At 40.1% G+C, this 26,711-nt stretch overlaps 7 protein-coding genes across 32 annotated transcripts in view; 3 read left to right on the top strand and 4 right to left on the bottom strand.

Moving 5' to 3' along the window:
* LOC139818089 (uncharacterized) overlaps positions 1 to 4,423 on the bottom strand; it is a 151,146-nt gene extending 146,723 nt beyond the window's left edge. For 3 of the 7 annotated variants that reach the window (XM_071786564.1, XM_071786561.1, XM_071786551.1), the window contains exon 1: positions 4,303 to 4,423. In XM_071786564.1, coding sequence (XP_071642665.1) covers positions 4,303 to 4,348 — 46 coding nt within the window. In that variant the 5' untranslated portion in view covers positions 4,349 to 4,423. The remainder of the gene's footprint in view (positions 1 to 4,302) is intronic. The other 4 variants (XM_071786552.1, XM_071786545.1, XM_071786548.1 and 1 more) reach the window with 3 other exon arrangements.
* Acat2 (Acetyl-CoA acetyltransferase 2) lies at positions 4,163 to 7,904 on the top strand. Of its 3 annotated transcripts, XM_071786576.1 has the most exons (9): positions 4,551 to 4,631; positions 5,406 to 5,661; positions 6,117 to 6,238; positions 6,349 to 6,461; positions 6,579 to 6,778; positions 6,846 to 7,075; positions 7,142 to 7,330; positions 7,410 to 7,572; positions 7,638 to 7,904. In XM_071786576.1, exons 2-9 carry the CDS (start codon positions 5,613 to 5,615, stop codon positions 7,754 to 7,756), a joined length of 1,185 nt encoding a protein of 394 aa, XP_071642677.1. In that variant the 5' UTR covers positions 4,551 to 4,631; positions 5,406 to 5,612; the 3' UTR covers positions 7,757 to 7,904. The 3 variants fall into 3 exon arrangements, with proteins under 3 accessions (XP_071642674.1, XP_071642675.1, XP_071642677.1); XM_071786573.1 differs by lacking the exons at positions 4,551 to 4,631; positions 5,406 to 5,661 and adding an exon at positions 4,163 to 4,382; XM_071786574.1 differs by having other exon boundaries at positions 4,540 to 5,661.
* Positions 7,905 to 8,202: 298 nt separating this feature from the next.
* On the bottom strand, positions 8,203 to 11,058 carry LOC139818096 (U7 snRNA-associated Sm-like protein LSm10). The gene is made up of 3 exons (XM_071786577.1): positions 10,835 to 11,058; positions 10,475 to 10,592; positions 8,203 to 8,399 (listed from the first exon to the last, which is right to left on the bottom strand). The coding sequence occupies exons 1-3, from the start codon at positions 10,972 to 10,974 to the stop codon at positions 8,223 to 8,225; spliced, it is 435 nt and encodes a 144-aa protein (XP_071642678.1). The 5' UTR covers positions 10,975 to 11,058; the 3' UTR covers positions 8,203 to 8,222.
* On the bottom strand, positions 8,423 to 10,468 carry Nt5a (5' nucleotidase A). 5 transcript variants are annotated; one of them, XM_071786570.1, is made up of 2 exons: positions 10,101 to 10,468; positions 8,423 to 9,980 (listed from the first exon to the last, which is right to left on the bottom strand). In XM_071786570.1, the coding sequence occupies exons 1-2, from the start codon at positions 10,139 to 10,141 to the stop codon at positions 8,663 to 8,665; spliced, it is 1,359 nt and encodes a 452-aa protein (XP_071642671.1). In that variant the 5' UTR covers positions 10,142 to 10,468; the 3' UTR covers positions 8,423 to 8,662. The 5 variants fall into 5 exon arrangements, with proteins under 5 accessions (XP_071642671.1, XP_071642669.1, XP_071642673.1 ...); XM_071786568.1 differs by having other exon boundaries at positions 8,423 to 9,983; XM_071786572.1 differs by having other exon boundaries at positions 8,423 to 10,014.
* Positions 11,059 to 12,712: 1,654 nt separating the features above from the next.
* On the top strand, positions 12,713 to 17,779 carry LOC139817574 (excitatory amino acid transporter 2). Its single transcript, XM_071785776.1, has 9 exons — positions 12,713 to 14,176; positions 14,247 to 14,340; positions 14,589 to 14,787; positions 14,995 to 15,208; positions 15,282 to 15,563; positions 15,798 to 16,031; positions 16,294 to 16,488; positions 16,646 to 16,780; positions 16,861 to 17,779. Exons 1-9 carry the CDS (start codon positions 14,094 to 14,096, stop codon positions 17,063 to 17,065), a joined length of 1,641 nt encoding a protein of 546 aa, XP_071641877.1. The 5' UTR covers positions 12,713 to 14,093; the 3' UTR covers positions 17,066 to 17,779.
* Emc6 (ER membrane protein complex subunit 6) lies at positions 17,770 to 19,217 on the bottom strand. The gene is made up of 5 exons (XM_071785777.1): positions 19,114 to 19,217; positions 18,639 to 18,799; positions 18,485 to 18,577; positions 18,375 to 18,394; positions 17,770 to 18,170 (listed from the first exon to the last, which is right to left on the bottom strand). Exons 1-5 carry the CDS (start codon positions 19,151 to 19,153, stop codon positions 18,140 to 18,142), a joined length of 345 nt encoding a protein of 114 aa, XP_071641878.1. The 5' UTR covers positions 19,154 to 19,217; the 3' UTR covers positions 17,770 to 18,139.
* Positions 19,218 to 20,841: 1,624 nt separating this feature from the next.
* Ryr (Ryanodine receptor) overlaps positions 20,842 to 26,711 on the top strand; it is a 40,746-nt gene continuing 34,876 nt past the window's right edge. For all 14 annotated transcript variants that reach the window (XM_071786782.1, XM_071786783.1, XM_071786793.1 and 11 more), the window contains exons 1-2: positions 20,842 to 21,043; positions 23,556 to 23,963. In XM_071786782.1, the coding sequence (XP_071642883.1) occupies positions 23,910 to 23,963 (54 nt within the window). In that variant the 5' untranslated portion in view covers positions 20,842 to 21,043; positions 23,556 to 23,909. The remainder of the gene's footprint in view (positions 21,044 to 23,555; positions 23,964 to 26,711) is intronic.

Below are 26,711 nucleotides of genomic sequence, written 5' to 3' on the forward strand. Positions count from 1 at the left end.
TGCATGTTCCCTCTCAATAGAAGGAATATGCAAATGTTGTAGGATTTGCAAGATACAAATCATTGTCAAAATTGCAGTTAACAATAAGATACAATATATACGCCTATCTTTGATACAATACATAACGGAAAAATGGGAATGTTTCCGAGGAGAGATAAAAATAGATAACAAAAATAAACGTAAAGAACAAGACAATGCTATTTTACATAAAAATATACGAACGCCTTTGTATTCAGAGAAGAATTCGCGAAAATATTGAAACCTGAACTTCGAGCAATTGAAATGTAACGCGGAGTTACGTCATTAACGTTACGAACATACCTACAAAAACGCGAATTGCAGGATCATTATGACATTGTAAAAGTGAGATAGATATAGATAAGAATATCTCGACGGAATTACTGAATTTATTTCGGTGCTCGGTACCCGCACAAAAACGCGCGATCAGCCGACTTCCTTCCGTTAAAAAATCGCTGAACCATACCGACAAACGTGAAACCATCTGGCGGATACGTATGCGGCCGATGCCACTTACAACGCGGAAACCACCATGCACACGGTGTTCTCTACGTCTTTCGATCGTGTTATATACGGCTATACGGCGAATGAATATTATTTCTGAATGGTCATCACGTCAATTAAGAACATTGTTATGAGTGATGTCAGAATTATCATTGAATGCGCTCTGCGTCAAGATCATTGCTAAAGGTTTACGTCGCTAAATGTGCAGATAACTTTTAGCTGATAAGTGGTCAGAATTATTACTGAATGCGCTCTGCGTCAAGATCATTGCTGAAGGTTTACATCGCTAAATGTGTAGATAACTTTTGGCTGATAAGTAATCTGTATATTATCTGATTTTACAGCAAAAGCAAGGCGAGTTAGGTTACTTCATACAGAATTCGTAAATTTATCGGGTATTCTTTCTTCTCATTAATTTCGTCCCCCAGAGGTAATATTAATATTATCAATAAATATAGCTTGTATTCTATCCAAGTAATTTTATTTCTCCCATACAAGTCTCTCAAAAGCTGAACTGAACAACTGTGTGAAATAAAAAAAATAGTAAAGATTGATAAAGTTAAGCTATATGCTCTAGTGTTAAAATTAAGAAATTTACGAAACGTGCAGACGAATAGTTTGACTTCCGAGAGGCTCGTGTGAACTAATATGATACCCTTATAAAAAAATTTCTGTGTTAGACATCAGTTATATCATAGCAAAGCATTTTCCGCGGAATCCGGAAACCGTTTGTTACTGCTGAGTGATTAATTGATATCGCGCAATAATGCAACGAAACTGAACTCGCGGAACGTGTATAATAGATAGTAGATTGTGTGGATATCAGAGAACGCGATAAGGGAATCTGGGTTGCGATCACGGGAAAGAAAAGCGTACGACTCCTTGCACGATAACCTTACAATTTATGTATGATCAATCAAGTTGAGTCAATATCCTTCGTTCGATCGAGGAAATCCGCCAAAGTGAATCATCGCGCTACTTATACTCGAAAGTTCCTTGCTTTTAAAAATACTCTTTCCAACATATAATATATTCGCGGATAAAAATCAATCCGACGTCTTCGACTTGCCTGGAAAATGTTGTTGCCAATGCAACAAAAACACGCGAATTGATTAGCATCACTTAGGACTCGCGGTTGCGTAATTTAGACATCGGGACTGTACGATAAGTGCGGAATGTAGATGTTCGCTCAAGAAGCTAAGAGATCCGAGTATGAATCGCGTACACGAATGTGCACCGAACCGATGAGCGAGGCATGCATCGTTGCGGGACGCACGATGCCCGGCGCATCGTTGGACGTGCGTATTACAGTTAATCTTGTTACGCGTAGGTATATAACGGATTGTATCAAAAATACCGAGTGATCGTTAGGCAATGTTCGTTCGGTTCGACACGCTCGCTCCGTTTAATATATTCGGCGCTTGCGATTATTTTCTAGCTTATTCTTGCTTATTCTTGCTGATTAATCTCGTACTTTAGTATTTATTTTATGAGAAATTCTATTTCTAATAATGTATATATTAGAACTATTAATATTTTAGTTGAATATCTGGTAATACTCCAATATATTATCCAGGTAATAATAATAATTCAATACTTTTGTATAATTTTGTAGAAATTAAAATAATGTGGACAAAAATACGTGCAATATTCCTAGATAGTCCTGTAAGGAAAGCCCTTTTGAACCGAGGTTAAGTGGGCTTGGTGTCAGGATTGAGGGCAGCCAGAAAGGATTTCCACAGGGACGAGTAATCAAGGAACACACAACTTGAGCACAGGACTTTATTCCGATGTAACTTTGAGTAGTGAGCGTTCCAACCCAGACTCGTTCCTAGATATGATTACTATTTTTGAAAATATTTGAATATTTAAATTGACTACCGATTTCATTTTCAATATTTTTCGTGTGTTGTCCAGTTTACTTAAAAAATTTAAAAAAATATGGATAGCAAAAAAGAAGTTTAGTATTTAATATAATCCTTAGAATATAAAAAAAATATAGACATCACATGGCACTTAAAAAATCGATTTGATAGCTATTGTAATCTAAAAAAAAAAATAAAGAAACGCAACACCAATTTATACCTACGAAATTCGAGAACTTTTATATCAACACTTTTTAAGAAACTCGATATCGAGCATTCCGCCTATTTCGATATATGTATCTCGAATTATACCTCCTCCAATTACGTTAAAATTATTTCAACGATGTCTAACAAGTTCTCCTTTAGAAAAATTTATTTGGAGGCGACATGTTATCATTCCTCAACATACAACACATTAAACATCTTTATAATTAATGTTTAATTAAGTAAGTATCTTAAATATTGGAGCAGTCGGATAATAATCAAGATATTCAACTATATGTATATAAAATATTAATAGTTTTAATATATATATTATTAAAAATAGGATTTCTTATAAGATAAATACTAAAATACGAGACTAATCAGCAAGAATAATTAAAATTCTAAACTTATCGACCTCGTAGCTGTTCAGATTTTTACAAATGTTCCTAATCAACACGTTGACTACTATGGCCCATATTCTCAACTGTCTTCTATCGATAAAAGCTTTTATTTCTGAGATACTTTGGTTCACGTTACACATACTACAGCATTTTAGAAATAAAAGCGCGTTTCTATCAATAAAAAAGAGTTGAGAATATGGATCCGTGCTTGAGATCTAGACACTCCTTGACACTTCTTGACAAAAGAATCTACAGTGTTCGGGGAGTCAAATGAGTCATCGGTACAAGTACCAGACAGGCGAGGTAACAGGTGTATTCGTGAAAAGGCACGCGGTTATCTGGCGCGTGTACACACTGTTTATTTCTCTCGCAGAAAATGCTCCAATTCGGCGAGGCATTCAACGTGTTAACACGGCACGGAGCGTAATAATAGCGCACGCCGACGAATCCGACGATGAAGCGAACGGCCGACGGAGAGCACGTTGCAGCGCGGCCGCGCCGCTGACGTGCCCGATCTGCGGACTGCGCGCACAACAGCACCCTCGAGGACAAGCAGCAGTATCCGCGTATAGGTGTACAAAGGCGAATCAGCCGGCGTTCAATTCGCGAGGGCGAATCGTCGCGGAATTCGCGGGCACGATAACGCGCGGCCGAGTACCAGGAAAAAAAAAAAGAAAGCCACAGATCGCGAAGGAAGGAGGGAACGCAGACGGAGACAGATAACGGTTTATCTCGAGCGGGCCGGCAGGGACGGGACGGGACGTCGTCGCGACGACGCGAGCTGCAAGGCCGTCGACGCGTGACCTTAATGACTAATCGGCCTGGCGACCGCGGAATTACTATCGCCTTATTACGCGAAAACCCGTCCCCGCTCGGTCGCGGCCAGCCGCGCGAGACACCGCGCGCGAGAGAGGATCGCGCGCTGTCAAACTCTCGGGCGCGCGCGGAGGCCTGGACGCGACGAGCGGCCTGGAGGACGGTGATGAACGTTGACGGCGACGATGACAGCCGTCGCCGAGGAGCCGCGGGGGTCGCGGCGACGTCCCGGAAATCCGAGTCACCCGCGAGAACGGCGCTCGGCGTGCCCGCGATCGTCCAGCGGACGGTTCTCGGCCTGGCGCACGGCACGGCGCGGCACGCGCGCGGCCCGACGGCGCGGCGCGGCCCGACGTCGTGCGCGCACCGATGACGTGTCGCGGCGACGGCGACGACGCGTCGCGCGGAGCCGCGACGCGCCGCCCCGGTCTCGGAGCGTACGCGTGGCGAGCGCGATCGCGGCGAGCAAGGGGCGCGAGGGCGCCGACAAATACCTCGTTTCTCGACGAGCTCCGAAATCTCCTCCCTGTTGTCGGCCATCTTAGCACAGTCACTGTCCCACAATGCACGCTGGGTAAAAACAAACGCGCCGTCGCGCGGCGGCCGTCGCCGTCTGTCGCGGCGCGGCGCTCCGGGACGCGCCGCGCCAGCGCCACCTGCCGCGCGCACGCGGAGGCATCTCCATCTGTCAGTCGGCTCGCGAAGGACCGTGTTGTGTTGGTTAGCCGTGTGTGTTTACCTGTCGTTCCGGCACGTGCGTCGTCGACGTCGAACGTAGTCCCGAACGTCGGGTCGACAACATTTATCGCCGTCCCTATGCATTGTCTTATTGTCCGAGTTTTTTCCCCGTCTCTCATTGATATTCCTGGCTTAAAATTCGTTTTTTCTCACTTTCCTTAATGCGCGAATATTGTATTTCAATCGCGGTCTGACCGCTGCCAGTGCTGCCTTATAGCTCCTTTGTCAGCCTCTCATTCCTAATCTTTGACCCACCTACTTACTGCAGTATAATTCTTTGTAATAATAAACCGTTGTTGGCATTCAGTTTATACGTTTGGTAACACAGGACTGCATTTCGTGGAAAACGTCAATTTCACGGCTGAGAAATGAACAAATTAAATGATCATGACAAATGTGTTTATTTCAGTTTGAGGAAGAAATTATTTCTCCAGAGTTTAAGATAAAATTCTTTAAAAACCGAAATGCGTACCTTTAAAAATGATTAATGTATAAAAATAATAATCAGCTGTATTTTAATTTATTTTAATTCATTATGTTAATCTGTATGTTTAACATGAATATCGTACAAAATTAACTTGCTGTATGAAGTGAGGAAATTATGCAGTTGCGTCATTACATTCTTCATCGCGTTATCATTTCCCCACATTCCAAATTTAACCAACGTTAAATTTCCCAAACATTATCGCTTTGCGTCATACATTATTCCCATCTTTCGTATCACGTACGTTTTTCCCCACTCGGTTATCGCAATTTTAGCAATGTTTATCATTCGTATAAAATATGCGTCATAGCCGAATATGCGATCCACGAAATTCCGGAAAAAAAAAATTAATAATAATAGTAAATCACGAAATAGGCTCGGAAACGGATGCCAAGTTCCCCTCCTTCAATCCTCCGCTTTTCTTCCGCGCAAGTACATACACGTTCGGCATGACACACTTTCACATGCAGCCGCTCCTGGTACACGTCGACCGAGCTAATATAATTCCGTTAGGCAATCCAGACGCGGCAGTCTTCGTGTGTTTTTCTTCAAGTTCGGTTGCGCTTGTACGCCGCTCGCAAAATGAGTGATCGCACCGTGGTGATAGTGTCCGCTGTTAGGACACCCATAGGTAATGAAGCGAGGAACGATAACGTGACACTGGCTGATATAAAATCCCGCGTAGCAATGTTGCAATGTTTAAATTATCGAGGTCTAAACAAATGCGAAATTTGAATTTGAATGAGTCAGTGAGGTAAATTTCGAAGGTATTTTGCGCACAATTTCCTCGTAAGCGATAAAAATTCAGCGAGCCTTCGCCCGGGCGTTCATTCAGGTTATATTTTTTTTTACGAATAGCACAGAAATACAAGTATGTGAAAAACTATCACAACCGTGCTGAATAAAAAATATATCTTATAAAACAATGCATTAATAATAAAAATTGAACTGTGCACTGAACAAACGAATACATCTTATATTTAAATTATTTCTACAGAATATTGTTCCTATAATAAATGCCATAAATAGAAAATGTTTTATATTTATTATTTATAACAAATTATATTTGCTATTCTGTAAATATAGGGTCGTACTGCGGAGCCTTATCTTCATTGAAAGCCTCGGAGCTGGGAAGTATCGTTATTAAGGAGAGTCTGATAAGAGCTGGACTGAAAGGATCAGATGTTTCCGAAGTCATTATGGGACAGGTATTTATAATTCTGGAAGAAATAAATAAACCAAATGGTATATATTTCAAAATCCAATCAGATTTATATACGTGTGGAACATACATTCCTATTGATTGGTCGTTTTTCAGATACTTACCGCAACCGAAGGCCAAAATCCTGCCAGACAAGCAGCGATACGTGCTGACATACCTATTCATGTACCTGGTCACCAAGTGAACATGTTGTGTGGCTCCGGTCTAAAGTACGTCTATACTGGTCCATGCGTGATTTATTTCCAATGTACATTATGCATATTACACAATTGCAAACAAGATCACCTTGAATGGTCGATATAACGTGTTACGTACATGTCTTACAGGTCTGTAATGACTGGTTACCATGCTATAAAGTTAGGGGATAGCGAAATAGTCGTAGCTGGTGGTCAGGAAAATATGAGTAGAGCGCCGCATGCCACTTATCTCAGGACTGGTGTGAAATTTGGAAGTTGCAATTTAATAGATACACTATTGGATGATTGTTTAACGGATGCTTTCTATAATATACACATGGCGATCACAGGTAAAACTGGACATAGTTTTTGCATTATAAAAATTCAAATTTAATTTATTTTTATTATCATTGGCAGCTGAGAATCTTGCTGAAAAGTATGCGATAAGCAGAGAGGCGCAGGATAATTACGCGAGCAAATCTCAGCAGAAGGCAGAGGTTGCTATCGGCGCTGGATATTTCGACAAGGAAATAGTTCCAGTTACCATTGCAGGCAAAAAGGAACCGGTTGTTGTGTCTAAAGATGAATTCCCGAAATTCGGAACGACCACGGAGAAACTTGCAAAATTAAAACCGGCGTTTAAACCGGTATGTAAATATTATACATCTCCATATGTAAATTATATGAAAAGAATATAAAACATATGTATTTAGAACAACGGCACAGTTACTGCTGGTAATGCGTCCGGTGTAAACGATGGTGCGGCTGCTGTAGTTCTCATGTCCCAAGAAACTGCTGAGAGTAAAGGAATCTCACCATTAGCCAGTATTGTTGCATTTGCACAGGTTGGAGTTGACCCTAAAATTATGGGCATTGGACCTATCGAAGCTGTTAAATTAGTCGTTAGTATATTTGTTTTTAATTATTTCAATTTTAATATGATGTAAAAGTCTTACGATTGAAAATACACGTTTATTTTAGTTAAAAAGAGCGAACTGGACTAAAGAGGAAGTAGATATCTATGAACTAAATGAGGCCTTTGCCGCTCAAGCAATAGTGTGTGTTCAAGAACTCGGATTAGATCCCGAGAAAGTTAATGTAAATGGCGGTGCTATTGCCTTAGGTCATCCTGTTGGCATGTCAGGTATGTATCAATGCTTGGACTTTCTCTAAAGAATTCTCATTTTATGATAAAATTTTGTGTTTCAGGAACGAGAATACTGGTCACTCTGTTACACACTTTAGAGAGAACAGGAAAGAAAAAGGGTGTCGCATCTTTGTGTATAGGAGGGGGAATGGGCATTGCCATTGCTATTGAAAGAACATAACGAATGTCTTCCTTGTTTATATATATATTATATATTATATATATCTTATATAAAATTTATTATATTTTTATTAAAGCGTTTCTCGCTAAAAATGGCCTTTCTTTTACGTTATACATTAAATAAAGGAATATTACTATGTTCTGTACAATGTCCATTCATTTTAGTTGTGTAACAAGTATTTGATTATTCAATCCCTTTTTAGAAACGATTTAAATATTTTTATGATGTGTGTATTTCACATAACAGAGTTTTAAGTAAAGATACTGAAATGTGAATTATGAAGTACAACAATGTTGAGCTGTCAAGTATGAAACATTAAAAACATTAAAACATTAAAAAAGAAAGATAACTTGAAACGTACATAATAAAATAAATTATACAAATAATATTTTAAATATTAATCGATTTCGTAAGACGGATAATTTAAAATCACAAAACAAATTAGATCTTTACAAGTCTCATTTATTTACGTTTCGGTTTTTGTTATATTCTTACTCTCTAAAATCTGTTCTACAGCCGCAAGGCCTTCCTGTTGTCTCTGTTGGGCACGTTTTGTTCTGTAAGTTGTTTTTGTACTCATCATTTCCCTCGAAGGTCGGCCTAGTCGTTTTAATTGTTCCTTGATAGCTGGGATAATCCGTATCTTAAATTATAACATGCCTAAATTAGATGATAAAACGGGCAAGTATAAAAATGAGTTTCTCTATTTTATTACAGACTGACAGTTTTTCAGCAATAACGTTAAGCAAATTTCAATGTCTTTAAATATGTATACAAGCACATTTATATTTAACACCTACAATTTTTAAAATACTTGTAAGATTTTGTAAAAAGATAAAAGATTTTCTCTTCGTTACAAACGATGTAAACACAATAAATTCTAATATTGTCATTCGCATTCCTATATTACATGGCTGACAAACTGAGTGGTACAGCAGGATAATATCCGCGATATGACTTTCCATCTTTATCAAAACAAAGGATAGGTTCCCCTAACGGTCTCTGTGTTACCAAACTGATATCCGGTATGCACAGCTTCGCGTGTTTCTTTATTATATGCCCCCATAAAGAGTCTACATTGATTGTCGAATCTTTCAGACAAAAGTAAGACCCCCAGAGTTTCGAATTCAAAATCTTCTCGTCCGGATGTGTCAAAGAGTGATAGAGCATCCCTTCTGACATTTGTTCCTCGATTACGGCCAGCGTATCACAACGTGCAAATGCATTTGGTACATAAATATCTTGTATGAGATTATCGCCGACGTATAAACACCGCTGATTAATTTTCCCCGTTATACGAGCGAGAAATTCTAATAGATCATTCCAGTTTCCCTGACTATACATTTCGCCTCGTTTTAAATCTCGGCTCGCGATATCGGTTTCGTTATTATTTACGACGTCGAAGAACGGCCGATTGTTAATAAAAAACCCCGGTTTCCTCGCGTAACACACTACAATATCGAAGAGAGATCGCCAGTCCTCCCCGAGAGCGTAACTCGCGGTGAAACTCGCAAAGTCTGCATTCGACCCGGTAATAAGAAAGGTCGCGGATTTTTTCTTTACTTCTCTCAACCAGGAGATCGTGTCTGAGCTGCATTTACGCAAATATTTTTCCGGGTCTCTTTTAACATGGCCAAAGATTCCTTTGTTCGATTGGAAATGCTCTCTAGAGAACATGTAAAACAGTCCGGCCAGTATGTCAGGCCAGATATTATATCTGTCCAAAGGTGATCCGCGTTCCTCGTCGAGAGTGTCTACAACCCGTGCAAACGCCAGACCCGCCACTATGTCGAAGTAATCCAGCGTGCTCCTCAATTTCTCGGACAGAGCACCGTTCCAGGCTGCCAGTACGTCGCGACAGAAAACATCCGTGGCCTCCCACCTTTGCTCCGGATATATCTCCCTTATTTGGTCCGCGTTTAACAGATGCGAGCCGTGGCACGCTCTGCGGATAACACCGTCCGGGCTCAGCCTGAGCACGTTTCCCCTCTCCATGTCCAGCAACAGTCCCTTCTGCATAAAATCCAGGTCGTCGTCTGTCAGCGGTAGTTTCAGCAGATGCTTAGCGCCGTATCCCCGTCTGTCCACCAAGAATCTGGCCAGCATCTCGTACTCCATGCGGACTAGATTCGTGACGTTGTAACGCAGCAAAGTGTTGTCCAGGTCGAAGCCGACGCAGTCGTAGTCCGTGAATCTGAACACGTCCATGTCGTTCTTGGCGAGTCTACTAGACGCCGTGGAATCGTATCTGTTAAAAACTGTACATACGGTCGTACCGGAAGGTACTTCTGCTTTATCAGTTACCCGTTTATGTACGACGGAGTAGTATTGCCTGCGTACATACAATCTGACGGTGTGACGGTAAAGACCCAGGTCTCTGATCATTTCCAAGCGCGACGGGCAGGTGTTGGCATCATGTGTGTCGAGTAACCCGGCAGCTTTGCGTAAATATAGACTATACAGCGAGTCGACGATGGACACAGGGACGTTTCAGAGCCAGACCGTGCAACTCCGACATAAAAAACCACCTAAGCCCCAGATGCCCTGAGCCCTAAAATATCCTAAACACCTCGAGCGAGCGAGAGCCGGTTTTTTTTTAGTCACGAGGCGGCGACATAACCTAAACGGACGGTTGCTCGCGCGCTTTACCACCACTCCGAAGGTCGAAACGGAGGGAACCAAATCGGCTGTACGCTCCGGAATGAGAGGTGCACTCACGTTCAACGGGATGTGGACGCAGCGGATGTTCCTCGCCTGCACGAAGAACATGTCGAATTTGAAGGAGTCGCCGCGTGGATCCGTGAACACGCAGTCCCGCATCACGATGTTCATGTATCTGCAAAACGAGAGCGAGAACACGGCATGTTCAGAGTGGTGTGCGACGAGTCGTCGGGGGATCGCGAATATTTTCGAGAAAAGAGGGACAGGTTCGGTCGATTTTCTTATGCCCGTTTCGCCCGTAAAAGTCGCGCACCACCGTCGACGGGACGCAGATTTTCAAATACGATGATCGCTCGAACGATCGCACGTCGCACCGAGAAGAGAACGTTCACCCGTTTGCTTCAGTTTTATACTTACGCGTCGGCATGATCGACGACGCCGACGATCGTCGCCTCGTTCCGCAGGTCCACCGTCGTTCGGTGACTCTCCACGGCCTTCAGCACGATCGCCAGGGTGTTGTAAAAGAAGTGTTTCTCGCGTTTCGAGTCCTCGGACATCGCGGAGGCGAGCGTGAAACCGGAGCGGGTGACACGCAGTAACGCACGAAACTTTCGTCGCCGCCGGCGGAGCGAACTGGGATCACGTGACGATTGTGACGAATCACGTGACGGACTACGTGAGCATCGTGAATCGTGCGCAGACGCGCGCGTTAATTAAGAACGAGCGTTTTGCGTTCGTATAAGAAGTATACTGTAGCGCGTTACGGTATTGTTATAAAATTATTTAGCACCCTTCATTCAGTTTAATTGATTTTTGATTAACTTTGTCATCCCTTTGATCGTAGTTGCATTGTTATGTAACATAATCGTGGTAAACGACTCGATCATTTTTACTGCGAAACGTTTTTTGCATTCTGGATTGTATAAAATCAAATTATATTCATTTTATCTGAATTACATTTAATGATCATGTTTGATAGAACTTTTTTCTGAATTATATTTAATAAAATTATATTTTCTTTATCTGAAAATTGTTAAAATTACCTTCATACAGTTCATACACACATAAATTTCACAGCAGCATCATATTTTTATCTCGCTTAGAGTCGAGCAACCAATCAAATAAATTCTACTCTGCATAATTATTAAACATTTAGCTCTGTATCTAGTAAATAAAAATGTAATAATTGTTAAAACGCGACTTTGTAACAATTTCAATTAATTTGCTTCAAGATATGGATCTCGAAAAGGAAACGTTCATCATACGAAAGTGCAATGCAAAGTGCACGAGGCAGAGCGATAGGAAATGAAGTTTGAATTTATGCAAATGGAATACACGAGCGACGACAATTGTAACTCAATTTTCTCGAACACATTAATTAATTCCATCGCGAATGGCTCTCGGTCTTTCGTTCAGAAGTTACGGGATGTTAAACGCGTTATCTCGTGGGGAGATTCGATTTGTCCTCGTATTATACTACCACCGTGAACCCGATGTCTATATATAGTCACTTATATAGCCGTCATTGCTAGAGGAATTAGGTTACTTCCCAACGGATATACAAAGGGGTCTTGTAAATGGTCGTATCCTACATGCATCTAAAACAATCACGCGCAAATATTTCCGCGTAACTGTTACCTCTTATCACTGTCACGTTCGCGAAAGATATTGAAAACCGATGATTTCGATTGAAATCTTTTCTTGCGAAAGCCGCGAGTAGAATATAATTGATTATAACATATACGTATCACAATAAATAAAATAATTCCAGAGAATGTTATGGTGTCTAATTGTAAGTCATCTAAGTCGTCTCAAAATTTTCAAAATATTCCGATATTTTTATGAAAATATCGGAAAAACATCTGTAAGATGTCTTTAAAATATCTAATGTCCCAATTTGTAACGCCTTTTAGAAATTGTTTTAAGATGTCTTTAAGATTTCTCATTTGAATTTTAGACGTACGTAATTTCAATAATCTTGTTTAGACAGTAAAAAAGAATACATGTATAAACAAAAAGAGCTAAAAATTGCTTGATTTAAATCGGTAAATTAATAATTTAATATATGTAATTAATTATAATTTTGATAACGACAATTCAATATCTAAAGACAATTTTATATAATTATTCTTAATACGTATTTTGTAACTTTTCAAAATATAACGCAAAAACCTGTATTAATAATACGAAACATTTTTCTTATAAATGAGCGTATCCCACATAGTAAGATCATCGAAAGTCTTATTGTTATTATATAGATCAATATAATTATATTCATCTTTGTCTATCAATGTTCGTACCCTGGCCTTACGTCACACGTTTCGGATTTGATGCGGGCTCTTACGCGTTATGAGATAACGATTCAGCACTCTTCGCGATGTCGCTGCTCCAACATCACCGTTGAAGTCTCTTCCCTCTCATCCCGCTCTCATTCGATTTCCTCTACCTTCCAGTTCAACGTGCCTTGCCATTCATCAATAAGCAGCGTCGATCTCTCGAGTCGGCGGTTTCTGTGAAACTCATCGAGCAGAGCGGCATTTTTGCTCCCTTCGGCGTTTATTATTCGGTGCCGTGCGACCCGCGCCGTGATGAGTGCCTCCTTCCTGTGATCTACCGGTCTCTCTTTCTCCTCGCGACATATCTCCGTTCATCTGCCTCACGCGCCCCTCTCGCCCCTTTCGGTGCGTGCCTTTCGTCTCCCCGGGTCCTCCCCCGACGCGCGCACTAATCAACTTCCTGGATGGGGCACATTATCGGCCTGATTGCAGGCAGATCCCAACGCCGCGGCGCGATACCTAGAGCCCACCGGCGGCGGCGCGGGCACGGCGCGCGGCGGCAGATCTATCCGATCTTCTCGGCAAGTCGATCGCGCGCGCGAAAAAGCACCGTCGGAAGCTCTGCGGATGTCACTCCTGCCCGCAACCGGCGCGGTGCAATGATCCTGAACGTAATAGATCGGTTGTGACCTCCTTCGGGGCCTTACTCCGTCTCCGTGTCGTCTCCCCCAATTCCCCCCTGTCATCGTCGGGGCCAGCGTTCAGCTCACCGTGCGCTTGTGCAACCCGCCCTGATGGTTCCCGGTGGTTCGCGCGAAAGGATCGTCGTGTGTCGCGAGATGCGCTACCAAACGCTTTGCACGTGCCTCGATAATCGTTCGCGAGAAAAGTAGGTGTTCGCTCGCTGAGTTTGATTTTCCGGAGAACGCCGGGAGAAGAAAGCGAAGCGGAGGATTATCGTGATAATCCAGGGAGATAATCGCGGATTTTCACATACGCACCTTATTTTTCTACGACATCAGTGGAAGCGTTTTAACTTCGCTCTCTGAAGCGAAGCTAAAAATAGGATTCTTTAGTTCTTAACGTTGTAAAATTTTAGATAATCTAATTGCGTTAAAGAGAAATAATTTTATTCCTTAATAATTCCCCACACAGACAAACTTGTGCGAGAAATATCGTACGGGGATAATATACACGTTTCTTCTACACCTGGTAATCCAGAAAAATTGTAGACGTCATCGTCAGAGTGTCTGAATAAAATCAAGATGATCGTTAAACGAGGCACAACGCATCAGTTATGAAGGCCGCGGGATGAAGACTCGCAAGGCCTATATCCCGACATTCCTCGTGCTACGTCTCACCTGAAATCTTGAAGCGACGTATCTTCGAAGTTTAAAAGGATGTCTTTGGGGCAACGTATTTCCGGCGCGGTTGCGGTTCTCCGGGGAGCCACGACGGAGGCCAAGGAGGGCGGCGGCCACACGTAAAAGATTTCTTATGCTTTTGCTGAAAAAATTCCGAGCTGCTTCTCACCTGGAGTATATATATTCCAGGTCGTGCGTGGAGGAGATCGAGAAGATGACGTCCGAGGAAGAGATCGAGGCCAAAGCGCAGCACAAAGTGACGGCGCTCGACAGGTTACAGATGGTCAGTAAACTTTTTTAAGGATCGAATTTACGTAAGCGTTGATAAAATTTTAAGTGCCTCGTCCTTCAGTATTCAGTACTCTCAATTTGATTCTTTAATTATTATCTTTGCGACAAAATAAGCGTTGAAAGAACGAAAGACGGTGCATTGTGATTTAAATTAAATTCGTTATTTTCTACGGGAGAAAAATGTCACGCAGCGTGCGTTAGAAGTCTATTAAGTTTCATTGCACGTTATGGGGAATGTAGGTGATAGAATGGATGGGAAGTAACATGCTTCTGGCACTGACCATCGCTGGAGTTTTGATGGGTCTGGGTCTCGGGTTTCTGGGTCGATTGGCCAATCCCACGCCGCAATTTATAACCCTCGCCAGCTTTCCGGGAGAGCTCCTTATGCGGATGCTGAAGATGTTTATCCTGCCACTCATCATCTCGTCGTTAATTTCCGGTAATTATAAAATTCAACGACAATTGAATCTTGAGCGGATAATGAAATGAAAAGAAGAAGAAACAAAATCCAATTATGTAAATATTAATAAAAACGAAAAATTGAATTTCGTATTGCAATAGGGATATTATACGCTTTTGAAACTTTCCGACTCGCCTCTATCTTCCCTCTTCTGGCGAGGTACGAGCGATCACTTGCTTATTTCAGGAATGGCACAGCTGGACGTTCAAAGATCAGGAAGGATAGGAATCAGAGCGTTAACATACTACTCGATAACGACCATTCTCGCCGCTATAGTGGGCATCGCGATGGTGCTGATGATCCATCCGGGTAATCCACAGATCAAAAGTACGGTCGCGGCGGTGGTGAAGGCCGAGGAGACGAAAGTCTCCACCGTAGACGCGATCCTCGACATAATTCGGTACGGAAAAGCAGCCTCTGTGTAGCACTACGACGGCCACAATATGCATCCGAAATCTCTCTTTCGTTCCCAGAAACATGCTGCCGGAGAACCTGGTGCAAGCGTGCTTCCAGCAGGTTCAGACTTCTTACGTGAAGAAGAAAGTGTTCGTGATCGGCAGCGCGAATCAAAGCGAGTACATATTGGAGCCGACCTTGGTTTATAAGGACGGCACGAACGTGATGGGCATGATCGTGTTTTGCATCATCTTTGGCGTGCTCGCGGGCCAGTTGGGACCACGCGGAAAACTGATGGTGGACTTCTTCGTGGTGTTGAATGATATTATCATGAAACTCGTCACGATCGTCGTCGTCTGGTACGAATAAACAATACGAATAAATAATTCACCTTCGCAACGCGTAGAAGTTCGAGGAACAATTGATATTATACACATTATTCAATTTTATTTTCATGCAAGTTTCTGGAATATATATAAATCAATAAAACTTCAAATATTAATTGAATATTAATTAAATGATATATTGAAGCTTAAAGGAAATAAAATCCTTTTTCTCTCTTTTTATGACAATGCAATTGGTAATCGCTGTAGGTATTCTCCGTTTGGAATTATGTGTCTGATAGCTGGAAAAATCATGTCGATCACAAATCTAGCGGCAACCGCCGAGATGTTAGGTCTGTACATGGTGACAGTTGTATTAGGCTTGATGATCCACGCGATCATCACGCTGCCGTTGATCTACTGGTTTATAACCCGAAAGAATCCAGCGGTGTTCTTTAGAGGCATGATGCAAGCCTGGGTGACGGCCCTGGGAACCGCTTCGAGGTAATCATTGATTTGCTCAGCACGCATATTATACGTGTATAAAAATATTTTTTAAATTAATTTAAACTCTTTGCGATCATCATTTTAAAGTTCGTTCAATGATTAGTTAATCCAGAGATTATCTCAAAGTTAATTGAAAAATGGTCTCAGGATTGGCCACGGATTTATATTCATGAAATCAATTGTGCATAAAATTCCATTTTCTGGCATGACTAACTTCTTAAATGAATGACAATGATATAATCGATACATGGGTTTATAGTGCGGCGACCTTGCCCATAACTTTCCGTTGCCTCGAAGAAAACAACAAGATCGATACGCGAGTGACGCGCTTTGTTGTGGCGGTCGGTGCCACCGTAAATATGGACGGCACAGCTCTTTACGAAGCCGTGGCCGCAATCTTCATCGCACAAATGAATGGAATCTCATTGGGATTCGTTGAAGTCATTACCGTCAGGTATACGCATTTCATGAATAGAGTACGATTTCTTTTCTTCTTGAAATTGCTAGTTATTTCACTTTAAGCTATATATACAATTGAAGAAAAGGATCATGATATATCTGATCATCAGCGTTAAAAGAATTTTTTGCCTCAAGATTTGCTCTTTTTATAGTCTTACGGCTACTTTGGCGAGCGTTGGAGCCGCAAGCATCCCCAGCGCAGCCTTGGTCACCATGCTGTTGGTGCTAACTGCCTTGGGTCTCCCTACGGACGACGTTTCTCTGTTATTCGCTATCGACTGGATGTTGTAAGTTTTACATGCCTAACTATTACAGTGCCTCGATAAAATTAGAGTCAAGAGTAAACTTAATCGCTCTCTGTTTTAAGGGATCGGATCAGAACCTCGATCAACGTTCTGGGCGATGGCTATGGGGCTGGAATAGTCTATCACTTAAGCAAAGTGGAGCTGGATAAGATGGACGAGGAAAGGAGAGTGGAAGCTTTGGAAACTGGAAGGCCTTTCGAGATCGCCACCGAGATCTGTCGAGAAGAAACAAAAGCACACGAGCAAACCTCCGAAACGAAAATCTGAGGTCTTCCCGCAGATTTTAGCAAAGTGGCGCTGTTTCGCCAGGAATTTTATCCGTCAGTTCGCAATAACTAATACTTGTCCTTGTGTTAAGTATATTTGTGTAATGCAATTGACTTTCACTGCCGAAATCGAGTTATTCCCGTGAGTTAAATTTAACACCCATTAAAATAAGCTATACATATCATTATTAAGGATGCCGTAGGTATAACTTTGATTTTATTTAATGATATGAATCAATTTCCATTTTTGTAGACAACGTTAGCCAAATAGCGAGTGGATAAAAGCATTAAAAACACCGAAGTAGAAAATGAGCATGTTAAGTACAAACTAGTGGAAATTGTGTATCGATTTCATATTTCTTTCCCTAGTGAGTGAGAGATTCTTTTACTTTAGAATGTCAAAGAATGTACGTAGAAATAATCATGTACAGTAAAATAAAAATATAAAATGCAATAAATTATTGAAAATTGTCAAAGCGCTTAAGATGTTCAGCGATCGACGATATTTAAAAAAGAAATGTTATATCATGAATAAATTTAAGCGTTTTATTTCAGTGATTAAAGATAATATTAATTATTGATTAAAATAATAGCTGTTGATAACGGTGATTAAAATGGTGAACTATTTGCGCGAATGTGTTCACAGCCGTTGCATGTATAAGTATACATATGTATATGGTTACCAGAGTAATCTTCATCAAATAATTGTAACTCAGTAATTAATAATTTATTATGCAAATATATATATCATGTCTATATATATATATATCATACATTTAATAAAGAGAATATGGCTCCTATATAATATCTCTATTGCATTGCTTATATATTGTCTTTCTACTTTTACGTTCAAATATTGGATAATAAATATCGCGATGAAAAGTGCATTCTATATACATATCGACATATTTGTACAACATCACGTGAACGCTTCATCGTTTATTTGGTCAGTATCCGAAAGGCTTAAATAATATAAATACAATGACTGGCTTATTATAGTAATTATGTAGCTTTATATATATTTAAATAACTGCGTGATGTCACAATTGCCGCGAGCCATCCGTCCTTTCCCTTCTCAATAGACGTGAACCATCCCATATAAAAATCTAATCGCAATCATTAAGAAATGTACAGCATTCTAGTATCGCGCAATATATAAGGCCTGTTCTTTTTAGCTGAACTTCTTGCACAGTTCAGTTTTCATGTTGGAGAGAAAAAAAGAAAAGATGAACCGAGCAAGAAGTTCAGCTGAAAAGAACAGGCCTATAAAAACATATTACTCGTATCAATTGTATTGTGAAAAAGGATACGTCCAGAATAACACGTACGTCTGTAGAAGGTTTCACAACAGTTAAGGAAAACAATATAGACCAGCCTCTGAAAATAAAAATCATTCCTTAGGAATCATTCTAAAGGATACGCAAAGCCCGCCAAAGAACCCGCTGGTTAAGAGATGCCGCCTGCTAATGAAATACTTCCTCCACTGGCCGCCGGCCTTCATCAACAGCATCGCCTACGAAGATGGCTTGTGGCATTATGTAAAATAGTTTCTAATATCATCACGGCGCTCTTACCCACAGCCCGAAAACCGCAAAGACGTAAAATCCGAATCCGTACAGCCCAGTCAATCCTAGCAGTCCAGCTGTACCGCCCGATAAAGCTGCCATCGAGATCTTACAGTATTCCACAACCGCGGAATTGTTTGCAACTGCCGCCTCGCTGTATGCGACGATCTCTGCAACACGTAATCGTGTTTAATAGCTTTATTCAGTAATATTCTACTAAATATAAAAATAAAATTATGGAAACTTCTCTGGAACTTCGGAAATTAATCTACAATTCAGCCTCATCGACCGTGACGAGCTAATTATGTTACTTCGCGGACTAATCAGATAAACTGCGACTGATTTCAGTAATTTATGTGCTCCTGCGTCTAAACGGCAAATAAATAAATAACAAACATAACCTATAAGAGATTTCCACGGGGTTTCTCGACTTTCTCGCGTTTATCGCAGTTGCATTAATTTTCGAGGTAATTATCTCACTTACCGCCGCTTTTTTCCTGCTTCGTTTTTATTTTCCCCAACATTACTTTGTTAATTAGCGGGATGTTAACCTAACAGCGAAAAAAATAAAGACTCCACTCAGTCCAGTCAGCAGAATCAGCTGTTCCACTCGAGACTCGAGACACATCAGCTTCTGCGCATTCGAGGAATTGACGCATGGCGGCAAGTTCAAAGACCGTCATGTAATTCATTATCAGACACTCTCAAAACCTTGTAACATATATTTATATTTATATACCTAGAAGGAGAGAGAATGAAGGATCGAGCCTGTGTCCTGTGTCCAAGTTAGGTGCGAGAGAGAACTATGTTTTAAGGAAAGAGAAGGATATATTAGTAACTTTCGTCCTTCGTCCGCAATGCATAAACGCGACTCGCCAATATGCCAGGCCCATATTGTGTCTTAACGGTACACGTGATAAATCGGTTATCTTGTCATAGGTAAGTAATATATGTAATATTTTGTGTATGAGTAAATTATGGGATTAAATATTATGACGTGATGTCATCTCTGCGCTTGCGTATTGCGAGCAAATGTTATCAATTTACTTTTCTCTCTCGCACCCAACTTGGATTTGGACACAGATCTTTCAATAGGTATATAAGATGTTCTAAGGTTAAAACCTGCAGCTGTACGATAGACAATTGCCTGTCAACCGTCTATTAACTATCAGTCGATTACTAACAATTGTAATGGCACAGTAAGTATGTAAACTTGGGTCAGATTATACTCTTCAGAATGGTTACAGAGCACGCACATTGTAGACTGTGCTTTATTTATTTTCTGAAGAATCCATTCTGCCACGTGTCCCTGTGACAATGATGTATCACATGAAAATCTTGGCAAGGATCGGTGGCAACAAAAGCGAGATTCCTACAAGATTATAATAGTCGTTTGCTGAAATTTGAGAATGTTATAAACCGAATATCGCCAAATGATTTATTTAACGCAATAGCTTTTGCGTCAAATTAAATTCTGAATTTTAATTCAATACAATATGTTTGTTTGTTAAAAATATATGAATCTGATACATAAAATTATCAATAAGTTCTTGATAAATTATTTTGACAAAATGTATGCATATAATTTCTTACACAATGTATATTATATGGAAATAACATATTTTTTCACAATGTATAAATTAAATGTATATATTTATATATAAATAATTTCTTACACGATATACATTGTGTAGAAATTGAAACCAATTATTGAAACCAATATTTTATAATAAGTATAATATCTTACGGAACAAAAAATTAATTGTAATAAGTGCAATAATGACCACTTTCGAAATATAGAAAATTCAAGTTATAATAATTTAATTTCCTATTGTTCTATTTATTACTGCGAATTTGTGGTCACACCGAGAGCTTTATCTTACAATTAGTATCGCTGTCGCGGATATATGTAAACCATGTAAACTACTCAAGAACGATTTAAAAAAATGATTTGTAAAAAAAATGAGGTATCAAAGAATAATATCGAATAATAAAATTTCAAGACCATAAAAAAATTGCCAATGCTTTTCAATTTTTTACGTATTAATTAAAAAATCATTGACAACCCTCAGATGATTTCAACGTCGCGACTGCGATTCCCCGAAGCTTCCTCCGCAGGTGGATGATACGAAACGCGCGGAGCGGAGCGGCGCGGTTCGCTCGGCTCGAGGCTGAAAATAGCCGTCGCTCCGCTCGGCTCGGCACAGCTCCGCGAGCTTAGGCAGGTATTCCGTCGCGGGGGCTCGATCTTGCGCGGTCAGGAAAGCAGGAGGCTCGGTCCCCCGAAAAATCCCTCCGGCCGAGAGTGAAAAAACACGATCCCTCGCACCCTGGTGCGTTTGCCGTGCGTGCGTTCGCGAAGTCGCGATTTCTACGCGAGGTCGCGAGACTAGAGTTCGCCGATTTGTGACGAGGTGAGTTCTCTCTCGGTGAATCGTCGCGATTAATTCTCATTTGTTCTCATTCGCGGACACGCGCATGTGGATTTCGAGAACGAAACCACCGGTTGCACCCTGTTACACATAGGGCGTGCATGTGTGCGTGTGTGATATGTGACGTGCTTCTCGAAAATCGTGGTGCTTTTTTTGCGTGGTAATCCAACTTTCTTAACTAATTAATAAATTCTCCGGAGTATAGTTTCCTGGAAATGTTTTATAAATGTGACTTCTGTACGATAAATTTGGAATATCATCCAAAAAATATCATGCATCTCACGATAGCGATCTTAATACGTGTAGCTTTAACGCATGCTACATAATCATTAAATTAATTTCAGAGACAGGGTTGGTTAAATGGATGCTTAATTACTTGGAAAAAGTTTGATGTGTTTTGCGTTTTATACATCACATTTTCGTGCAATTTTAAATTTAGCAGACAATCTTAAAATTAAAAACTCCGTTTTATATTCTTATACAATGCTGCTTTCTAGAATAGCTTCGCCAGAAACGGCAGAAAGACATTATAAAAATATTCAAAGGACATTCCTCAGTTGGAATCGTTGGAATCTGTTAATTTTAAATTGACTCAAGAAAGTTAATCTTTTTAATTAAATCTCACATACTGTGTATCATTACGAAATAATATTTCAAGGTAACAGTGAATCGTCATTTCCGATATAAAACGTTCAATATCGCGAACGATAAAGATACAAGAAATATTTATAGAACGTATGAAGAACATATATAGATTTTATTGATTTCTATGAAATTTTTATTTCATTCATTCCGAAGCGATTATTTTGTCGCGAGCATCGTAGGACGTGGATACCCACAGTTAACGCGATTCTTATTACTATAACTGAATATTTTAGAGTTTTTCTAAAGATAGACATTCACACGTGCTACTCGAGAACCATCCTCAACCTTCGATTAACTGATTAACACATTAAATGCGATAATGGGGAGGCGAGCTTCGTTAAGCGTATGGAGATATTTCGGTAAGCCATCGCGGATGTATCTATTTCTGCCGCGTTGCTGGAAATAGCCCCTCAGAGAAGGTAAAATCAACCAGGCGTAATTCTGTGTCGATGCATTGCATCGTCGCTGCTAAAACTGTAGTTTTTTGCCATGTTAAAGAAAGAGAGTGTAAAACATTTACTCCGAATTGAAATATAAACGAGATATTAAAATATTGCGAAATGCATCCAATATCTTTGGACGTAATTTACATCACTTTCAACGATTTCGATTATGAATTCGAAAATAAATGAAACAATAGCAAAGCATTCTGATACATAGCAGATATTGATTTTTCATACTTTTAAAAACGTTATTATTTATCATAAAATTATTTTTTGTGTGCTGTATTGTGTGTGATCTATTCATCGTAATAAAAAATCAAAGAAAGGCATAAGAAATTTGTGTATATATTACGACAATTATTAAGAACTAATTTTAAGCTGCCTTACTAGTGAATATATTATGTTAAATCAAAACAGCAGAATTTAATTTGACCCAAAAACTGTCGCGTCAAATAAATCATTTGATAATATCTGGCTTGTAACATTCTCAAATTACAGCGAATGATGGTTATAATGTCATATATACATGTACTCTTTAAAATGTCATATATTTAACGAAATGCTATACCTACTACTTGTGTAAAGGCTAAAAACTGTTTAAGTGCTTATAGCTTAAAAAGTTATAGTTAACATCTTGTATTTCCTTTACCGCTCGCATTCAGTGTAATAATATCGTTTGTCAATCAATAACTGGTACTTCTGGCCCTAATATGCAAATCGAAACTGGAGTATCGACGACTATCAACTTTAAATGATTATTTGGACGTTTTAAATGATTTATTTGTAACATTTTGCGACTGTTCTCGTAATCCGAGATACTCTCTAATTCTGTAACATAATCTGACGGAGCACTCACACATGACTCATTCATGAACCCTCGCCTTTGCGTTCATCAGTGAAGAGATGTGTTTGCTCGAAACTATTTTTACACGTCTGCAAAATCGCTGAAACACACCTGTCTCGTCATGTGCTACTTAGAATTTTAATAACGCGTATGAGAGCATTAATAATCGAGGCTGTTTACGACACGTGTACACAACACTACTCTTACTCCATTTCCGAAGATTTGATGAATCCAAATAACATAAAGACTCCAGATTTTCTTCTTAATTAAAAATAAAATATATAAAATTCCAAGACTCTTAAATTGTCAAAAAAGAAAGCCATTCATATAGAAGACTATTCTATTCTGCTTTAAGTTACCGCAACACGGTTGCGCGTTTTCGTTCTTGAAAACTATATACCCTCATCGCGTTATTGAGATTTATTCGAGAAGGAAGAAAGGAAAAACTGTCCAACAATATTTCGCGGTGAGACGGATGGCTGCGTAACGCGAAAGCCGCGTAAACCCAGCCGTGGGATTTTTCGCATTAACGGAATCTCGAGCATGCGGAATTTGATTGAAGGTATCGGGCGCTTGCGCGAGAAACGTCGCCGTCGGCGAGCGGTCTGGGTGCCATCCGATCAGCAGTGGGTGATCGTCGGTGCCCTACGACGGTTCAGCGCGTCGTCGACGTCGATTCTCTCGACGAGACGGAAGAGGCCAGGGGTCCGTGTGTAGCGTGACAGGGAAGAGCATGCCGTCCACGCAGAACTGTGCATGACCACCGCGTTCCGTTTCGAGCATCGACAAGGGTGCCTCGGACACGAAGTGACACGCGAGATACGCACGCACACCTGCGTACGCGTACGCACGCACGAGCGCGCAGGGGCGACGCAGACGGAGGAGGAGGCTCGTCGCGTGAAAGCGCGCCGAAAGGATGGCCGACAGCGAGGGTGGTTCCGAGCAGGACGACGTATCATTCCTCCGTACGGTAAGTCGTACTTTGCTATGTAGGACCTGTGAGATCGCGTGATAGAAGGAGCCATTGGCTTCGAAGTTTAAAGGGGTGTCGGAGAGATTGTGATCAGGAAGCTCACGCAATGTCAGTGATGATAAAAGATTGCTATCTTCTGGTATGCGAAGGAGAATAACTCAGGAAACAATGCTAATAAGAATCTCTCGTGATTAATGGTCCAGAAATGTCAAGATTATTATCAAGGGCGGAGAAATCGTCGAGTTTGCGTGAGAAGAGATTATCGCATTTTTCATTAACAACTTACTTACAAATAATTTTCTTTTCTCGACCAATCTCTATTTAACGAAATAAAGCTATATTTAAATCTACTATTTAACAAAATAAAAATATTTAAATCGCTAATGGATACTGACGGGTTGATGGTCTTTTTGCTTCAACGAATCTATCCGCGATAAACCAGACGTAGATTACACAGTTTCATTGATGTTAATAACTCCGCAAGGTTCACGTGAAAGATGCGCGTGATATGAAAGATGTATGGTTATCAATAAATTTAAAATGAGTCGAGTACGTGTGTAATATACGCCAGCAAGTGTGCCCGCTGAAAGCGCAAGTGTGAACAGGGGAGGTGATTCGCGTTCAATGATGCGGCGATGTGTACGTGTGAAAATGAATGAATGCCGATGGCAGTTGGTGGAACTTTGTTCGCACCACATCACAGGAGGTGGGCAGTGGGCAGACTCGCATTTGCACGAGGCGAGCCGGCGCATTACGCATATTGCATTGATGCAGTACAGTGATAATGTTACGGTACATAGCTTCGCAGTTATGATTTCTGTTATGCACCTCATTGAAAATATCGATCAGACGCGTCATATGTAATAATAATGTGAAGAATATGTAATTCTAGAAATCTTAGTTAAGGCTACATAACACGTTATATTTTCAAATCAAATTGAATCACGATGCATTTTTTTAAATTAAAAATCGATTAAATTCACGAATTTGTAATTAATAATTTAGTAACTTGTATTGATAGCGTGTTCAACTTTAAGTGAATTTAAGAATAACTTAAATTACCTAAAAACTGCCTGAGCATTTTCGATTTACAAACGCTCGTATGCAATTTCTTATATGGAAACTCATGACTAGAAAAACTGTAGGTGATTTTAGAAGCGTGGAAGCACTTGGAGTGTGCAGCACAACCTTGACCTCGTTCGACCTAGAGAGATCAGACGTTGGTCGCGTTGATTACAACCTTGTGCTTTCATCATTGCGTCATGACATTTAATTTATGCCCTCTTCATATTAATTTATTTGTCCGATACCTGTGATTAATTATACTACGAATAATTAGAAAAATATAACTTTCTCCGCCAGTGATTAAAACCAAAAATATTATTTTATTACTCGACTAACTGGCAACTTTACATTGCCTTTACTTTATATTGTTGCCAGTTAGTCGAGTAATGAAATAATATTTTTGCTACGAATAATTTACATGTAGATATTTTGAATATTCCAATCAGTCGCAAATGCAAGTATATTCTTTTTCCATAATTAATCATCATGCTTTATTTTCAATACTCAATTAACGATTGCACTTAAGTTTCAATTTTTTAAATAAATATATATTTGTATAAAATTAAAAACTAATCACAAAGTACATGGTTTCAAAAATATTCAATTCGTCACACAAAATTGCTCACAAATTGTACAGAATTGTTTTCTATTACGTCTTCGTGTTTGTTACAACCGTTCCGCTATTTTCTTTAATTTCTATCCAAAACTTTTGATACTTAAAAATTCCAAAATATACAAATTATGTATTGGTATAACACATAATAACCTTTGGTAAGGTACATATAAGAATATGTTACTGACAATATTTCGTGTTACGGCTTAGACATAAAATAAAAATTTAAATTTGTTTAATAAAATGTAAATTTAAACTTCAACAAGCTTGTTAGTAGAAGTTTTATGTTTTATCAAACATAGCTTATTTTCTAGTTTTCCATATTTGTCGTGTAATATCTCTTTTGTGCTACTGACGAAATTTCTTTCTGGAGCGTTTAACGGCGATCGGGGCCGCGTCTGCGCCTTCTTCTTCTTATCCTCCCGGTCTTCCGTCGTCTTTTCCGTTCTCTTTCTGCCAGACGTATATACTTCATCCTCGCTTCCTGAGGCAAGGCGCACCACTCCTTGCCGGCTTGCCGAGCGACTTCTGTTATGCGTTTTTCAGGATTCTTAAAATACATCTCAAGATAGAAAATGATGAAGGGATTCTGCGAGAGAATTTTCCGTATTCTCCTTCTTCGAGATCTAGTTCTAGATCTCCTTCTGGAACCCTGACCGCATTGGCACGGCGCTTTTCTTTCGGCTCTTCGTCTACAACGATCCAAACGCGCTTTCTCAGTATCCGTTTGCTTTGTCTGCTCGCTCGTATCTTTATCCGCTTCTTCAATAACACGTCTGCGAAGAGTTTCGGCCGGTTTATCTTATTGTGTACTTCATTTATAATTCATTATAAATAATAGATCCTAATTAATTGACATCTACAATCTCCCCTTAAAATGCATTATTAATGTATGCATTTAGTGCAATATTGCATTACGGACAATTAAGACGATTGGAATCGACTTTCGCGAAACTTTCGGTCTTTAATTCTTCGAAGTTATTTGCAAACTGCTGTTCGACTCATTTTATGACTCGCGGTGAAACTTTTACGACCACGAAGTATATATGTATATAATACATAAAGCA

The sequence above is a fragment of the Temnothorax longispinosus genome, chromosome 8 (genome assembly GCF_030848805.1).
Source record: "Temnothorax longispinosus isolate EJ_2023e chromosome 8, Tlon_JGU_v1, whole genome shotgun sequence".
NCBI lineage: Eukaryota > Metazoa > Arthropoda > Insecta > Hymenoptera > Formicidae > Temnothorax > Temnothorax longispinosus.

Coding starts and splice junctions, on each gene's coding strand:
- Emc6 (XM_071785777.1), bottom strand. CDS start 19,153: ATGTTGGGGAAAATAAAAACGAAGCAGGAAAAAAGCGGCG. Junction 18,578..18,638: donor TTGCGGTTTTCGGGCTGTGG/GTAAGAGCGCCG, acceptor CCATCTTCGTAG/GCGATGCTGTTGATGAAGGC. Junction 18,395..18,484: donor GGTTCTTTGGCGGGCTTTGC/GTATCCTTTAGA, acceptor AACCTTCTACAG/ACGTACGTGTTATTCTGGAC.
- LOC139817574 (XM_071785776.1), top strand. CDS start 14,094: ATGTCTTTGGGGCAACGTATTTCCGGCGCGGTTGCGGTTCTCCGGGGA. Junction 14,341..14,588: donor CGCTCGACAGGTTACAGATG/GTCAGTAAACTT, acceptor TGGGGAATGTAG/GTGATAGAATGGATGGGAAG. Junction 15,209..15,281: donor GCGATCCTCGACATAATTCG/GTACGGAAAAGC, acceptor TTTCGTTCCCAG/AAACATGCTGCCGGAGAACC.
- LOC139818096 (XM_071786577.1), bottom strand. CDS start 10,974: ATGTCCGAGGACTCGAAACGCGAGAAACACTTCTTTTACAACACCCTG. Junction 10,593..10,834: donor GTCGTCGATCATGCCGACGC/GTAAGTATAAAA, acceptor CTCGTTTTGCAG/ATACATGAACATCGTGATGC. Junction 8,400..10,474: donor GCGTCCACATCCCGTTGAAC/GTGAGTGCACCT, acceptor TTATAATTTAAG/ATACGGATTATCCCAGCTAT.
- Acat2 (XM_071786573.1), top strand. CDS start 4,178: ATGACGTGTCGCGGCGACGGCGACGACGCGTCGCGCGGAGCCGCGACG. Junction 6,779..6,845: donor TATACACATGGCGATCACAG/GTAAAACTGGAC, acceptor TATCATTGGCAG/CTGAGAATCTTGCTGAAAAG. Junction 7,076..7,141: donor TAAAACCGGCGTTTAAACCG/GTATGTAAATAT, acceptor ATATGTATTTAG/AACAACGGCACAGTTACTGC.
- Nt5a (XM_071786568.1), bottom strand. CDS start 10,141: ATGATCAGAGACCTGGGTCTTTACCGTCACACCGTCAGATT. Junction 9,984..10,100: donor TACCGTCACACCGTCAGATT/GTATGTACGCAG, acceptor CACGGCGTCTAG/TAGACTCGCCAAGAACGACA.